The following is a 15,460-nucleotide window of genomic DNA, read 5'->3' as shown; positions in this document are numbered from 1 at the left end:
ATGGCAATTGTTATAATTTAATTGAAATTCTCATAATTCAAATATGTCAACTTGACTTAATACACTAAATTATAGCAAATAAAAAAAACTCACGTTTTTGTGTTCAAACAATGTCTATGGACAAACTGAGTTTACTCTAGTTTTTAATTGTAATTTCCGTGTTTAACTACAGAGAAGTTTGTTACAGTGACCGTCTGTGAGAAGATGAAATACAAAGACCAGCTATTTAATATTCACTAATTATTGGATGGAATCTCACATGTGAGCCATCACTCATGTCACAAACGTGATCCAGTTTTTCCAGCTCCGCTCATTATTTATTCATTAAAGCTTGAATTAAATCAGTCGTGACCTGAAACACGAGAGCGAGACAGAGGATTTTCAGATTCAACTGACAAAAGAGAAAGAAATCATGAACAGATATTTAGTTTTAAATAAATCTATTAACAAAATTGTTTAAGATTGTTTTAAGATTGTTTAACACTTTTTTTAGTGTTATTGAGTCAAGTAAAGACAAAATTAGAAAACAACCAGGCTTAAACAACGTGTTTTACAAACTAAAAAGGTACAAAAACCACAAGGCACAAAAAATAAAACCTAAACAATGAATGTAAATACTGCAAAATAGTGCAATAATAACAATGGTAACAATTCTAAATAACCCTCAGGCTTCAGTTAAATTGACTACATTATTACGGCATTAAGGACAAAAATGTCCACTTCCAAAAAACTGCCATTAAATCTACGGATGAATATTGTTTCTGCTTTTTTTTTCTTCATATATATCTTAAATAGCCCTTCTCATAACTACCAAACATTCAATCAAACAACATTTTGGTTATATTCCATGTAACAAATTGATGGTTGGGTTTTTTTTTTGTCAAATATTTGCCAAAATATTGAATTTCACGCATTGTTAGTTTTTTGTAGCATCACATTTAAGACTGTGCCATGTGCTATTAAATAAAATTTGAATTCCAAATTTGTCAAGAAAATGGTGCCACATGCGCAAACACATGCAGCCAAAATGCCGTCCAGATCAAGAGAATAACATTTACCAAAATGGACAAAAATGTCCATTAAAATGTTATATTAACATAATTATTGTTAGTGTTAGAGTTTGTTTCCAGTCCTTTATTTAAAAAAAAAGAAAAAAAAATCTATTCGAATTTAAAGTTCATTGGCTTTGTTTTGCAACAAGCCTGTGATTTCCAATTGGATCCCATATCACCCTCTCCACCTCCTCCACCCTCCACTCCACACTGATGAAAATAGATTGCACTGCTCTCTGCCACTCTGCACACACACACACAAACACTTGTCACTGGAGAATTTTTTTCTCATATTTGCAATGCAAAACCACAGTTTCATAGAATATCGAGTGCCACTTTAATCTTTCCCCGTCACGTGTCGAGTGAAAGGCGTCAGAGAATACACCGAGAGACGCCAGAGTGTGTGTGTGTGTGTGTGTGTGTGTGTGCAAACACACTCCAGGAGCAAATCCATCTGAATTATTGAGACACAAACAGCGAGCTGTGTGTCAGTCGAGCTGCCTGCCTGCCTGCATGAACGCTAAACTCTCGATCAGACACCGGTGTGGCGTGGCCTTGTTACCTGGCGGCTCCACGGGTCCGAATCACTGACTGTGGTGATAAAAGAGCGGCGCCGAGGTCGTCCAACTGTCAAACACCACAGAACATTTTCTGTTTGTCTCTGTGAGCTGTTCTTCACTATTAAAGAGACAGGAAACAGAAAGTTTGTAAACCACAAACTCTCCCCCACCAAACCCCATAGAGAAAATCACTGATTTTAACATCACAGCACACTGGAGTTGTTGATCCACTGCTGCCTCCATCACTAAGTTCAAACATCTTCTTTTTAAATTTCGGCTTGTCAAATCCTTCATTCAGATTTACTTCAGTGGCATGAAGTGACCACACGAGGCAGCATAAGACCAGCAGCTCCTGTGTCCCTGTGAGCTAAAATCACTGATTTTCTCTATGGGGTTTGGTGTTGGAGAGTGAATGGTTTACAAACTTCAGTTTCCTGAATGAAAACACTAAATGTTCAAAAACATCTTGAATTATCAGATACTTGTTTCCCAACAATTGTGAAAGGTTGAAAATGGGGTCAATAAGACGATAATGACTACTCACGCGAGTGAGTAGGTTGCTATGACTACCATCACACTGTTAAGTATCACTGATGTGATTGATGGTGTAGGAGAGTATGAGGATGTTTTTTATCTGTTTTTTTTCTTTTCATTTCTAGAGTGGACATTTTTGTCCATGAACACCACAAGTGTGACTAAGTTGAATAAAACCACTTGAAACTCGACAAAAGTGGTGACCAGTGATTTTATTGTGTTCAGATGCTCAGTGTGGAAGTTATCATGAGGTAATAGCATGAAAATTACAATATTTATGCTTTAGGATATTCTGTGAAATCAGTCCGATTTGAGGAAACACCGAAGCCGCTAACGTTTCTCTGAAACTGTTTTCTCTCGACTGTTTTACTCTGACATAAAGGGACAAGGTGACAAAATAGCACAGAGGTTTTAAATTGAGTGAATTGTGTCGAGCAGCTGCTTCACATTAGTGTTTTACTGCCGCACAACTGGACTGAAGTGCATAAAACATAAACTCTGCTGAGGAAAAAAAAAATCAATTATTCAACCAAACACATCCTCAAGACCTGAAGACTTCACAGCAAATGATGTGATTAGAAAATATTTAAGGTTTGGGTTCAAAAATAACTCTAATAAACTCTTAAAAACTGTTAACAAAAACAATCATAAGAAATCTTTTAAATGTATGGTGTTTTTGGGGTGAAAGTACTATTTTTTGGCCTAAAATGAATCTTGGCAAGCAGGGTTCGCACAATAAAATATAAAATTTTGTCTCAACAATTGGCCACAATCGTCATTCTCGCTCCCTTCTGCACTCTTTGCACTTTTTTAGATTTTACAGAGATTTTTTTATATTACATTTTACAGTACATTCATTTATTTAAACCTCCATTTTTACTTACTGTACTTGTACCTCAAACACTTTCAGGGAAAGAGGGAAAAAACAGGGAAAAAAAACAATCAGTTTAACTGAGAATTTGTTCAAAAGCCGTGCCAGTAATCACACCTCCAGCTCCATAAACACTGCCTGCATTCGGATAAATCACGACATGAAACACAACCTTTACTTATATTAATTTAATAAACAGAGAAATGTAATGTGCAGGTGTCAGAAAACATTAGACACAGCCCTTGTATTTTTAACACGTCTCGACTCGTCAAGCATCGACAATCACCTCCAGCTAAATCTGCATGTTTTATTCAATCGTTGCACGGGCATGAACCCCCAAAAAAAAAGCACAGGTTTATTATAAAAGTGTGATGTGGCTGCAGCCGTTTATCGTGACACCAGACATATGAGGTGTCAAAAAATCAAAAATACCATAATAAGTCATTTCCAGCAGCAGCATAATTACATAGATTCGTTAGAGGGTTTGTTAAAAAAGCTCCATGATGCTGAGTTCACTGGATAAACTTCACTGAAGGTCATAAAATGAACCGATGTCGCACTGAGACAGTGACGAGGCGGCGGCAGATGAGCAGGAGCTAAGAACCCGAGTAGATTAAAGGGTGATTAAATATCTGTAATCTTATTACATCGTGGAGAAGAAGAAGCTAAGTGAGATCAGTGTGGTTCCGCTAATTCAAACTCCCACATTTTCACTGCAAGTCTGTGCTGGAAGAAGTTTCAGTCAAACAAACTCCAAATTTCAAAAAAACTTCTAATTTTTGTTCTTTGCTCCTCTTTCCATCTGGATGCCATTCAAAATGAAGGTGGCTCCAGACCACCAGGGGGCACCAGATAACGTTCAATCAGGTATTTTGCTAATTTAATTTAGTACAATTTAGTACTATGTACACTACTTCACATGTACTGCACACACTAACTGCCTTGATTTTAAAGAGCGAATAGTAGCTGACACTCAAGTGTAGCAGATACATCTTTTGTGTTTTTAAACAGTCCTGCAACTACCAACTACTACAACTTTATGTTAACTCAAGCTAGTAATGCAAGTAAACACAACTGGCAACCACTCACATGGGGCTAATGCTAGAGCTAACTGCCTTCATTTTTCTGCCTTTTGTGTTTAAAAGACAACTCACGCCACAAGCTAATGCTACACACAACTACATTTACAGGAAATTATGATTAACTGCTTGAATTTACATTTGGAGAGCATCAATGTTGAGTTAAATTACATTTTCCATCAAGAATTATAGTCTATTTCCCTTAAATGTGTTTAATTCTGACTATACTATGTCTATGTTTGAATAAAGCCTTTAATGAAGCCATTAAAACACCAGACTCCATCCAGATTGTACTAAATTCCATTGTAAGTCGCTTTGGATAGAAGCGTCTGCTGAATATCATGTAATGTCATTTACCATAAACCAACATGATATTATTTCAATAAAGAGGCTAAAGCACAAACTATGTTAAGGGACACAATATACAGAGTCCTGGTTTTGGTTCCACTGGAGAAAAACCCTCTGAAATGGATTTGGATTACAGGGTCTTAACTAATTGATTTTTGTATCTGCACCAGAGACCTTTTCAGTATTCAAATATACAGCACATGTATACGTTGTATGGCCCGTGGCAAACAAGTGTAAACTGAAACCACAGTAAATTCCTTCATTTACATAATCGGCCATGACGAGCAAATGTCAGAGGACGAGAAAAAAAACAGAGTAACAGCCTAAAACTGCGAAGACTCCATCATAAAGCGATTCAGGAGGAAGTGATTGGTCAATTTATATCCTTTAAGAAAAAAGACAGGAGATGCAAGCGTGATCCTGTTCAGCTCATACACAGGAGTAAAGCAGTACTGAGTGTAACTTTGGCTACAGGCAGCCTCCCTGCCCCAGGTGAATGCATTTAAAATACTGACCTGAAAGGTTGCTCTCGCCAGTGGTAAGCCAGAACTACAGGGTGATGCCTGGTATCAGCGCCTGCGAGTAGAGCGTAGAAGTCCTGTAAAAGTGCTTGTGGTAAGGAGCCTGGAAGAAAAACCTGTAGCTCCTGGTGTATATATCCTGTACTTTAAACAGGAAAACAGAGCCAAGTTAAACAAAGTGATCATCCCTCCTGACTCCTGTGACTCATGTGGGTTGTACTCTGTTTTCGGACCACTGCCAAAACAAATTTAAGTTGAATAAAGTCTAGCATGGGACTTTAAATCAGAGACAATTCACTGTTTTACTTCTTAGAAAGACACTGGCAAACATCTGATCTCTCCTCTGACAGCTGACATGACAGATCTTTGAGTGAAATATCATATTAAAACATGAGTCGTGTCCAAGCACCCACATTGTGTAATCAGTTGTCTGTGTCCTCAGAGGTCAATCAGAGCTGCACAGCAGGGCCTCAGTGTCTGCGGGGGATTCAGAGAGACTTGCTCAATGACGATTCCACAAAGAGGATGTTTGCCAATTGGGGTGGTGGGGGTCAGAGTTAAGGGACATGGATGCACATTGCTTTCCTCTTAATATTTGCTCCCTATTGCACCATCTGGACAAGACTTTCCAGGTCAGGATGAGGACAAACCAGAGATCTTCTCGATCTGAGGTCAGTAATAAAGCACTTCTATGAGACCTCCATGTTTGTTCTGTTTTTATCTCTCCTTTTTTTTAGGTTACATACATTTACAAAAAACTTTTTATTATATGTCCTAAAGATTCCCTGATGACCTTTACATGACCGATCCATCCATTATTTTTAAAGCACTTATATTACTAGACTAGAGGACATACATCTAAAACAACTAATATAAATGACAAATAAGACATACAACATGGATAACAGCAAACAATGAACCACAATAAAAACACATAAAATAAATAAAAAATCAATAGAAATAATAAAGATTATCTGTGACTCAAATCTTACTTACTTTTACAGAAGGTGGCTTTCAGGCTGTGGAGCGCACTGAAATTCAGATTTTGATTTTTTACTTTTCTTTGTCTTTGACTTCTAAATAGCTACATTCTTAAAGAGAATGTTTTTTCTTAAAAAATCTTCTCTTTTCTCTGAAGTTCTTAGGATCATTGAGTATTTGTGTTAGTATTAGTATTGTAGGAAATCATTTTTAGTCACATCTGATCGGTTGGCGCCATGGTGATAATCCTAATCCCATGATAACTACAATCCCAGATGATTTATAGTCACAAAATGTGTCTTGAGTGAGATCGTATGAGAACACAGCAGCAAAAAGCTCCAGGTCATGTTAGGACCTGACAGGTGTCACCCTGCACGTGGGTGATCCAGACTCTCTCCTGCTTCTGTGAACTTGTTTCACCCACCACTCATGTGTCATAACTTGTGCAGGAGTGATTTATGTAACAATACATGTATTCTTTGCTGCAGCAGATCTGGAATACAACACCAGATGGAAGCAAAGGCAAATAAATGGAGGAAAAAAAAATCAAAGACAGCAGCATAAAATCTACAGTTAGTGCTGCAGCGTACAAGCTTTCTGACTTGACCTTCCCAAAACTCCATGTGTACCATGTGACCCTGCATCAGACTCTTCTAGATGCACCAAACACAGCCACCACTCATGAGGAGGAAGAGGTCAGAGTGTCTCATCTGTCCCGGTGAGCCAAGAGACGCTTGTTTTTGTGTAAAAACAGCTGTGGATGTAGTCCTGATTTGGGGTTTTTCAGAGCAAAGAAACTCGTGGGATCAGATCTCAACTTAAAAATAAAAGAAAAAGCTCCAACAGAGCTCACAGTTCATTTACACACCAGTGCAGCAGCTGTTGTGTCACCACTAAAGCTTCAGGGAACACGCTTGGCAAAGCAAGGTGAATTTGTTAGTCTGGTTAGTTAGTTAGTTTATTTCGGTCACAGGTATTCACAAATAAATGCAGGTACATTTGTGTTGACACATCTTAACACACATTTTTTATAAATTAAATAGCAGCATTCTGCACAAGAGAAATAGACAGAAAAGGCGTCGGTTGGTGTCGTGCTTATGTTACCTGTCAGCGTGGGATTTATAAAACAAAAACCCTGATGATCAAAACAAGAAAACACATTTATATCCTAGTGTCTGTAGGTTCAGGAATAATGAATGACTTGGTTCGTTATAAGTAGAGTTGGCGATGATTCTTAAAGCCAAATGAAAATCTGCCTGTCCTCCTCCGTCCGCTCTTTGCAGAAACAGGTTACAGGAGACAAATGTGACACCTATGGACTGTTCAGTGACACTGCAGAGCCACAGCCAAACCTCTGCTGAGGTTCCCATCAGGACATTGCACTGTTGTCACTCCAGGTCAGGACAAGACTTCGAACACAGATGAGAGATTCACTTCTATAAAGTCTCACCAGAGTGACATCAGCCTTAACGCACTGCTCAAGGACATCCTTGCAAGATCTTTTAAGCTTTTCTTACCTTTATTTTTGGGTTTATATATATATATTTTTTTTTTTATTATGTTGCACTTCGAGATGACAGTAGTTCCTCAATGAGTATGTATGTATTTTTTATTCTACATATCACCTATTGTAAATGCAGAATATCCTGTATTCATTTATTTTAGGTCACATACATGCACAACGTCTCAGCTATAGACAGGTAATCGGTTCTTGCCTGGACAATTAAATAAAATAGAGTCTAATTACAATTCATTTCTGCAGAAAGAGTTATTTTGCAAAACTAAAAAAAAAATGAAGGCACAAGGGAAAAACAACAAAAGATATTATACACTTATAAAAAATTATACAATATAAAATATTAATCACCAAATTAATTAATTTAGATGATCTGTAGCCATGATGATCTGTTTTTGCTTTTGTGAGGATTTTGTTCTTGGGTCATGTCAGTACATTTTTGGAATACATATTGTTCTCTGAGGTTTGCTGCAAATGAACCTTAAATGTAAAAAACAAACAATGTTGTGTGTTGTAATAACATTATTGGCCACAGAGAGTCACCAAACTCTCTGTGGCCAATAATGTGACATTTCCCACTCATCAAATAATCTCTTCTAGATGTCTGCGCAGTAATAGACAAGGAGGGGCCTAATCATTAATGTAGAATCCCCAATCGACTTCTGGCTCATCATCGAAGCGGATGACGAGGTAGGACACCAGCTGGAAGAGGTTCTGCCACAGGCCTAAGAAGAGGTACAGATAGAAGTCGCTGACGTCTATTTGGCAATGATCCCCCGAATAATTCATGTCACACACACACTCAAAGCTGTTCACGTAGTTGACACAGAAGCCTCCGTTCATACATGGGTCTGAGGCACATTCGTCAACATCCTTCTCACACCTGGGAAGAACAACAAGAACACAGACATTAAGGCATTACAACACACATTTAAATCATATTTGCAAAAGCAGCCCGACAGGAAAAAACAGATTGTACATATTTAATAAGAAGGAGTGAGTGAGCAATATCTTAAGAATGTTTGTTTATCTCAATGTTAGACAGTCTTTTCCACTGGGAAATTAAAGTTTGTGCTGCTCTGTAAACCAAAGTCGAAAGAGAAGTGGGTGATCCACTGCTGGTTATTATTGTTAATGAAAAATAAGGAATATTAAAATTGAAATCATTTTTTTAATATCTGTTAACTGAAACAAAAAAAAAAAGAATGATATCTTTCAGTTCCAGATACCTATGGCTAAATGTTTGGTGCCTTTGTAAATGGTTAACTAAGGCATTATATTGTTGAAATTGCACTTATTTTCTCAAGAAATGTCAGGCTATTCATAACATGTTTTGTAAAAAGATACTTCACTAAACCTAAAACAAAGAGAAGAATTTAGTTGTTCATAGGTTATTATGCTATTATGTCACTTGTAAATTGTGCTGTATGTGAACTTAATTAAGTTAATGAGTATAAAGAGGACTGTCCTACCACTGTCCTGTGAAGCCCGGCAGGCAGTGACAGGTGTTGAATTTTGAGCAGCTCCCTCCGTTATAGCAGCTGTATTTCCATCTTGTACCCATACATGTAGACACAGGCAGCTGAGGAAGTCTTAACAGACAAAAGAACAAAGAATGTCACTGTCAACCACTTGAATCGAGTTATTATGTACTTGTTTTATTGGAACAGTGTCGTTTTTTTTAAATGCAAAGGCACTTACGGATTTGTCTCAATGTACCATGGGATCTCAGGGACTTTGTCGCTGAAAGAAACACATCCGTCAGAGCTTGTTCGCACAACCGTGAGTGTGACGTCAGAGAGGTATAAATGAAGTTTTAATGAACTCACTTGCAGTATTGGCCGGTCATGTTCTGAAGGCAGAGGCATGAGTAGGTCTGGACGCCTTTGAGGCAAGTAGCACCGTTGCTGCAATTGCTGTTTTCACACATGTCGACTTCAACCTCACACTGTTCACCACTGTAGCCCGGCTCACACACACACCTGAATCCGCCCGGGTAATTGGTACAGTTGCCGTAGATGCACGGACCTGAGACACAGGCGTCTATTGGATGTTGACACAGCGGCCCTGTCCACTCAGAGGGACATGTGCAGTGATGCAGGTCAAAGAGATCCTCGCACACACCCTGGTTCTCACAGGGGTTGCGTGCGCACACACTGGATCCCGAGCAGCTGTGCTGCAGGGCATCGTTGCCATTCATCCTCACAAACTGCTCCTCCTGAGGTCTGGGGAGGTTCAACCTTCTGTCCGAGTGGAAAGGAAGGAGAAGGCCTCCGATCTCCACAGAACCCAGACAACCAGACAGTTTCATTCTAGTGTCCAGACTGCGTCCACCTACAAAAATGTCTGCTCCCTCCCTGAGGAAATCCAGGTTTCCTGTAGCTGTTCTGGACATGCTTTGCTCCCTCTGGCTTCCGTCCACATCCATGATCCACCTGGAGGCTGGTAGTGTCTTGCTCTCCATGCTGAGCTCCACTGTGTGCCACACTCCATCACTGATGGCACCTTGGCTTTGAACTGTCACCTTGGAGGGATCCTTTTCATCCCCAGCCTTGATCTCCGTGACCAAATGAGAGTTGTGGAGGAACACGGTGAGGTAGGCTGAGCCCTGTTGTCCGTGCAGTAAGGTGGCAGTGGACTGTCTTGTGCGGACGCTCAGGGACAGGCTGGTAAGGTTGCGGCTAATCTTGCCGTTGCTCCGGTAGTGCAGAACACTGCTTTCATCCCGAAATGTCACATTAGACAAACCTGAGGACAGAGGTAGACTAAACAGTATGAACTTAAATGGTATTTTAGCATTCCATGTAGTTCTCTATCATTAACATTTAATCTGTTTCAACACAGAAATGAAGTGCACTTATTTTATGTGCGGTAATGTGGTTTCAATTGATAAAACAAGCACTGTAAACTAACTAACCCAGCCATTTAAAGCCATTTCTAAACGCACATTTTTGCACTTAAATACACTACAAATACACTGCTGTGGGCTGTGTCAGCTCTGCTCCACTGTGAAGGAAGACTTGTCATCATTATCGTTCACAGACATGTGGCACTCAGACTTAATCTGAGCAGGGATTACCTCGTCTTAGGGGAATCCCATAGGATCCCTGCCTCAACTCTTTTCCCCGCGGTAATCAACCACCCGGTAATTAAACAGCACCTGCACCAGTGAGTGCCTTGAGAGGACGGCACAGTGCAGGACGCCCCAAAGGAAGATCAGAAACATTGACAGTGAATCTTCTTTTCGCACGTCACAAACAGGAATAGCCACCAAGGTTGTACACTGTTGTTGTACAGTACTATTTCAAGGATAGCGCCTGCACCATGGCCATTATTAACCCTTAGAACACATATAGCTGCTTTTTTGCCACTATGTCCATATAAGGAGTTGTGTATTATTCCCACAGCAATTTACCAAGGGTGCTCCTGCGGCACAGATCTGCGCGAGCACTAACTGTTATATTTTTAGGACAGGAGTAGTGGCCGTGAAATCACCCGTAAGAAACTGAACTCCTATTCCGAAGCCCAGCGAATTGACCTGCGGCCTGTTGAGGGTTTTGGACACCAGCAACCAATCACATGCTTCTTAATGGGAACATCATTTAAAAAGAATCCCATCATGTTCTATGGAAGACCTAAAACTAGTCATTGAGACCATTGATGTTTACTGACTGATTATGTGAGAAGTAGGTCGTAGTTTCCCCTTGGACTTCCATTCAAATTGTCCTCTGGCTGTTCAGTATATTGTTATTTATTCAGCAAACTGGAAGACTATGTTAATTTTTCTTTCATATGGTTTATTGTTCTCAGGATACTTACACTCAAAGCCCTGAGAGCGGGGCTGACAAACGGCACTGGCGGGGCAGGGAGACAGCTCGCACCATTTCACCTTCTCACAGCGCTGCCCTGCAGTGTTGGGGGGGCAATTACAGATGAAATCATCCCACATGGAGTAACACACTCCCCCATTGAGACAGGGATTGACCTGATAAAGGATGTCAAACAGTACAAATGAATCCACTGCAAGTTCTACGTGCTACGGGTGCAGGTAAATGTCTCACTAACTGTTGACTCACAGCACAGGCGTCGTCACTGCTGCATCCTTTTGCGACACTGATGAGTTTTCCCAGGCTGTGAGATTCCACTGGACTTTGTATGGGATAGAACTGCAGCCGTTTGCTGTTAATCCTCAGGTCCTGTACACATCCCTTAAAGTAGCCACCAAACTTAGCTGAGGCCCTTGATTCTGGCAGCCCACCAACGAAAACCAGATCCCCAGAGTGGGCTTTGGTGTGCCTGATGGACATGGAGCCCTGGTCTTGGGCCGACTGGAACAAGTTGGCTGCTATTCCTTCCATCTTCACAGTCAATAAATGGAAGTGTCCATCGCTGATAGGCGTCTGACCAACAAGGCTCTCAAAGTTGTTGACCTGGACTTTGACCCTGCCTTCCTCTAACCACAAGCGGAGGTACTGACTGGTGCTGTTGGCCAGGATGAGGAGAAGGCCACTGGACTGTCTGGTGCGAATGAACATGGATATGATTACGGCATCACCTGGGTCCTCATTCAAGGAGAAGACGGCGTAACTCTCCTGGTCTTTGTTTCCAAACCTTGCAGTGATATACTCTGTATGGGTACAGGCGGTGGAGAGAGAGAGAGAGAGAGAGAGAGAGAGAGAGAGTGTGTGCATGAGAGAAAGTCAAACACTGTACGTTGTTAGGTGAAAATGCTTACATCCAATAACTATGATGTTACTGTCAGCATTTTTTTTTTTTTGCTTTGTATAAACTGTAAATGGGGAACATCTAGTCTGGATTAAGTGGAAATGTACCCCACACCATCTCTAAAGCTAACTAAAAGAATCAGAATTGGGTTAATTGCCAATATATAGTATAGCTTACTGAATGCAATACAATACAAGGAATGTGTTCTGGTTGTTGGTGCAAAACAAGAGCAAAAATGAATCAAATAAATAATATAAAAATAAAATAAAGTGCATTTTAAAAGATGTGCAATATGTCAGAGCAAGAGATAAGATCCTGCATAATTTATGCACTTTTACTTTTTACACAATTACTTCTCTATAGGAGTGGGAGTGGCAACAACCAGGTCTGTTGTGACCAACAGATCAACATCACAAAACTGCCCATCAGACAGAAACCCTGCTTGCAAGTTATATTTGGCACAGTGAAGCCCACTCCGCCCTTCTCACCTGTAGAAACACCTGTAATGGCCCAGTACAACCAAGTAAATGCAGATATTCCCTTTTTCAGAAACTGATTGCAGCTGGCAGAAAATGATAGAATTTCTTGTTTAATGGTTATATTTGACAAATATATGGGCATCATCCATTGCCCTTTACGTGAAAAAAATGTTAAGGAAATGGCCAGTACAACCAACAACAGTAAAGGTCAGTGTTTCCCTTGCTAAAACTTGATTACAGTTGCCAAAAAGAAAACCCGGGTTTTTTTTTAATCCTCAGCCCAGGTGTTGCTGTGAGTGCCTCCTAATTGCATGATTGAGTGGCTTGAGCACGGTGCTATTTCTACTGCCTCTGTAAGCTCCTTTAAAGTTCACAAACTCTATTATCCTGAAACCAGTGAGATTTCTGCAGTGAGGCCACTGAGGTTGAACTTGGTGTTGCCCTTGTCACGTGTCAAGGAGAACATGCAGACAATTGTGTGGATGGCGGTTTTTCTTCGTGGCACATGGGATGGAAAATTGTGAAACCAAAAAATTATGAACCAAAAAAATACATAAAAAGTCTAGTGTAGGACATTTAGGAGGGTTTAATGGCAGAAGTTTAACATAGTACAAGCCATAAGTATGTTTATATAAATGTATAACCTCTTTAAAATAAAAAAGTTTGGCTTTCTAGCTTTAAATTTGCATTCAGAGGTGTTGGTGCGTGTGCAAGTGGCACTTACCCTCGGCACAGTCGTGTCCCTCATATGGTCTGTGGCACTCACACGTATAGCTCCTCCAGCCCTGGCTGACACAGCGTCCGCGGTTCTGACAAGGGCTGCTTTCACACTTGTCTTTGTCACTGCATCCCACAGTAATGTTTGTCTGAGTGTCTGAATTCTCTGGCTCTGGTAACACCAGATGTGAATCCACAAACACATCTCTGAAGCAGCCAAGAAAAGCAGATGGGTACTCTGCTTCATCCACTGCTCTGTCCAAACCTCTCGCTGCTCCTATGAAGAGGCTTTGACGGACTATTCCTGGCTTGGTGAGAGCAGAAGTTCTGTCCAGCAGCTGGACTCCAACACTGGAGTCTCTTGGACAGTCTCTTTCAGTGCAGAGCAACCTGATGTGGCTGACCACACTGCCCAGTGATGCTTCTACTGTGTGCCACTTCTGGTTTGACAGGTACTCTGGGAGTTCTTGAACCAGTGTCCTTGTGGCTTGACCTTTCAGGCTGCGGAGGGCAAGATGCCCATCCTTCAGCTCGATGCTGAGGAGCAGGTCATCCACTCGGCGCTGCATGAGTGTACCATCTGTTCTCTCTGTCTTGAAGCTGAATTTGACACGAAGAGGAGCCTCTGGGTACCGAAGCTGTGTCTCTATGTAAATGTAGCCTTCGGACTCAAATGAAAAGACAGTGGGGGTTTTGCATTTTGGGCTTGTGAAGCCAGCAAGGCAGACACATGTGTAAGTGTGCTGGTCATTCACAAGTAACGGAGAACAAACTCCTCCGTTCTCACACTGGTCGACATCACAGCCTGAAAGTGCAACTGTGCAATTCTCACCCCCATAGAGGCGTCCATTTTGTCTCTGCTGGGAGCAAAGGCATTTGAATCCCCCACTGTGGCTCTCACATATGCCACCATTTTGGCACGGCTGCAGTTCACATCCACTGATGTCCTCACTTGACAAAGTGCCTGTAAAGACAAGACACAAGTTTGTACACTTAATATTCTACTTGGTCTGAGATATTTGACCCTGCTATGTGTTATTAAAATGAAAAACAAACAAAAATGAACAGACAATTATTACTAAAATAATCAGTTTAGTTTCAAAATATCTAGACTCTACACTAATTTGGGTGTAGTATATCATAGTACACCGAGCACATATGCCACTATTTCTTACCATTACTATTATGTGAAAAGACAATAAGAGGAAATTCAAGAAACTACACAAATCATTCTGGCCTAGAAATATGATAAGCCTTCCTCCCGTAGCCAAATATTACCTGCATAAAGCAACCATAACATCCACACATGAATGCTGTACTGCAGCATTGTTCACAAAGGTTGTCCAAATGTCTAGATGTTTGGCAGTATCTTCATTTCAGGTCAGTGACAGGTGTCGAGCACATAATAGGTGTGCGGCTCCATCTTCAGCTCTGCTCCTCCACACATGTGCCTGCTTACTGAAACGCATGGAGTGCTGCTCTCCAGACAGAAGGGATTAAGCTAATGCACTTACAATGCCTTACAATTCACATGTTGGTGAAGGGAGAGGTTCATCCAGGAGCCTAATACTGGTATTTTAAATTTTCCCTGACCATAGTATGATCAATGATCAATGAATCAATGAAAATGGATGAACTGCAATTTAGTTAAAATATTGTTTTCACATGTCAAACACATTAACTATACATACTGTACATATCCCTTATTACCAATATAGACATGGAGATGTGTATGTGTGCATGCACACTATACTACAGGGTGTTAGGGTTAAGACTTTATTAAAACTTTATTAATTCCCGTGGGGAAATTTGCCCTCTGCATTTTATTCATCCTCTTCTAGGAACCTTTCAAGAACTAGGAACAGTGGGCAGCCACTGAGCAGCACACAGGAAGCGACTCAAAGACTGAATATCAGTGCTGGTGATGACCCACACAGACACGGCGTGAACATACAAACTCAACATAGGAAGGACCTAGAAGGGACTGGGGTTTGAACCTGGGACTTTCATATATATCTATATATATATATCTATATATTTATATATATATATATATATATATATATATATATATATA

At 40.5% G+C, this 15,460-nt stretch overlaps 1 protein-coding gene across 1 annotated transcript; it reads right to left on the bottom strand.

Moving 5' to 3' along the window:
• Positions 1-7,779: 7,779 nt before the first annotated feature.
• Positions 7,780-14,854, bottom strand: LOC122758328 (protein crumbs homolog 1-like). The gene is made up of 8 exons (XM_044012465.1): positions 14,662-14,854; positions 13,391-14,347; positions 11,539-12,089; positions 11,282-11,447; positions 9,292-10,210; positions 9,164-9,205; positions 8,935-9,054; positions 7,780-8,345 (listed from the first exon to the last, which is right to left on the bottom strand). Exons 1-8 carry the CDS (start codon positions 14,708-14,710, stop codon positions 8,093-8,095), a joined length of 3,057 nt encoding a protein of 1,018 aa, XP_043868400.1. The 5' UTR covers positions 14,711-14,854; the 3' UTR covers positions 7,780-8,092.
• Between the last annotated feature and the right edge of the window lie 606 nt (positions 14,855-15,460).

The sequence above is a fragment of the Solea senegalensis genome, linkage group LG1, assembly GCF_019176455.1.
Source record: "Solea senegalensis isolate Sse05_10M linkage group LG1, IFAPA_SoseM_1, whole genome shotgun sequence".
Lineage (NCBI taxonomy): Eukaryota > Metazoa > Chordata > Actinopteri > Pleuronectiformes > Soleidae > Solea > Solea senegalensis.
Note: the sequence above shows the minus strand (reverse complement) of the source record. Positions and strands in the feature narration are given on the sequence as shown.

What these genes read in the sequence shown, in the direction of transcription:
- LOC122758328 (XM_044012465.1), bottom strand. Translation starts at nt 14,710, where the DNA reads ATGCTGCAGTACAGCATTCATGTGTGGATGTTATGGTTGCTTTATGCA. An exon ending in GCAGTGACGACGCCTGTGCT is followed by an intron (nt 11,448 to 11,538) that starts GTGAGTCAACAG and finishes ATCCTTTATCAG; the next exon opens with GTCAATCCCTGTCTCAATGG. An exon ending in TGGTACATTGAGACAAATCC is followed by an intron (nt 9,055 to 9,163) that starts GTAAGTGCCTTT and finishes TTGTCTGTTAAG; the next exon opens with ACTTCCTCAGCTGCCTGTGT.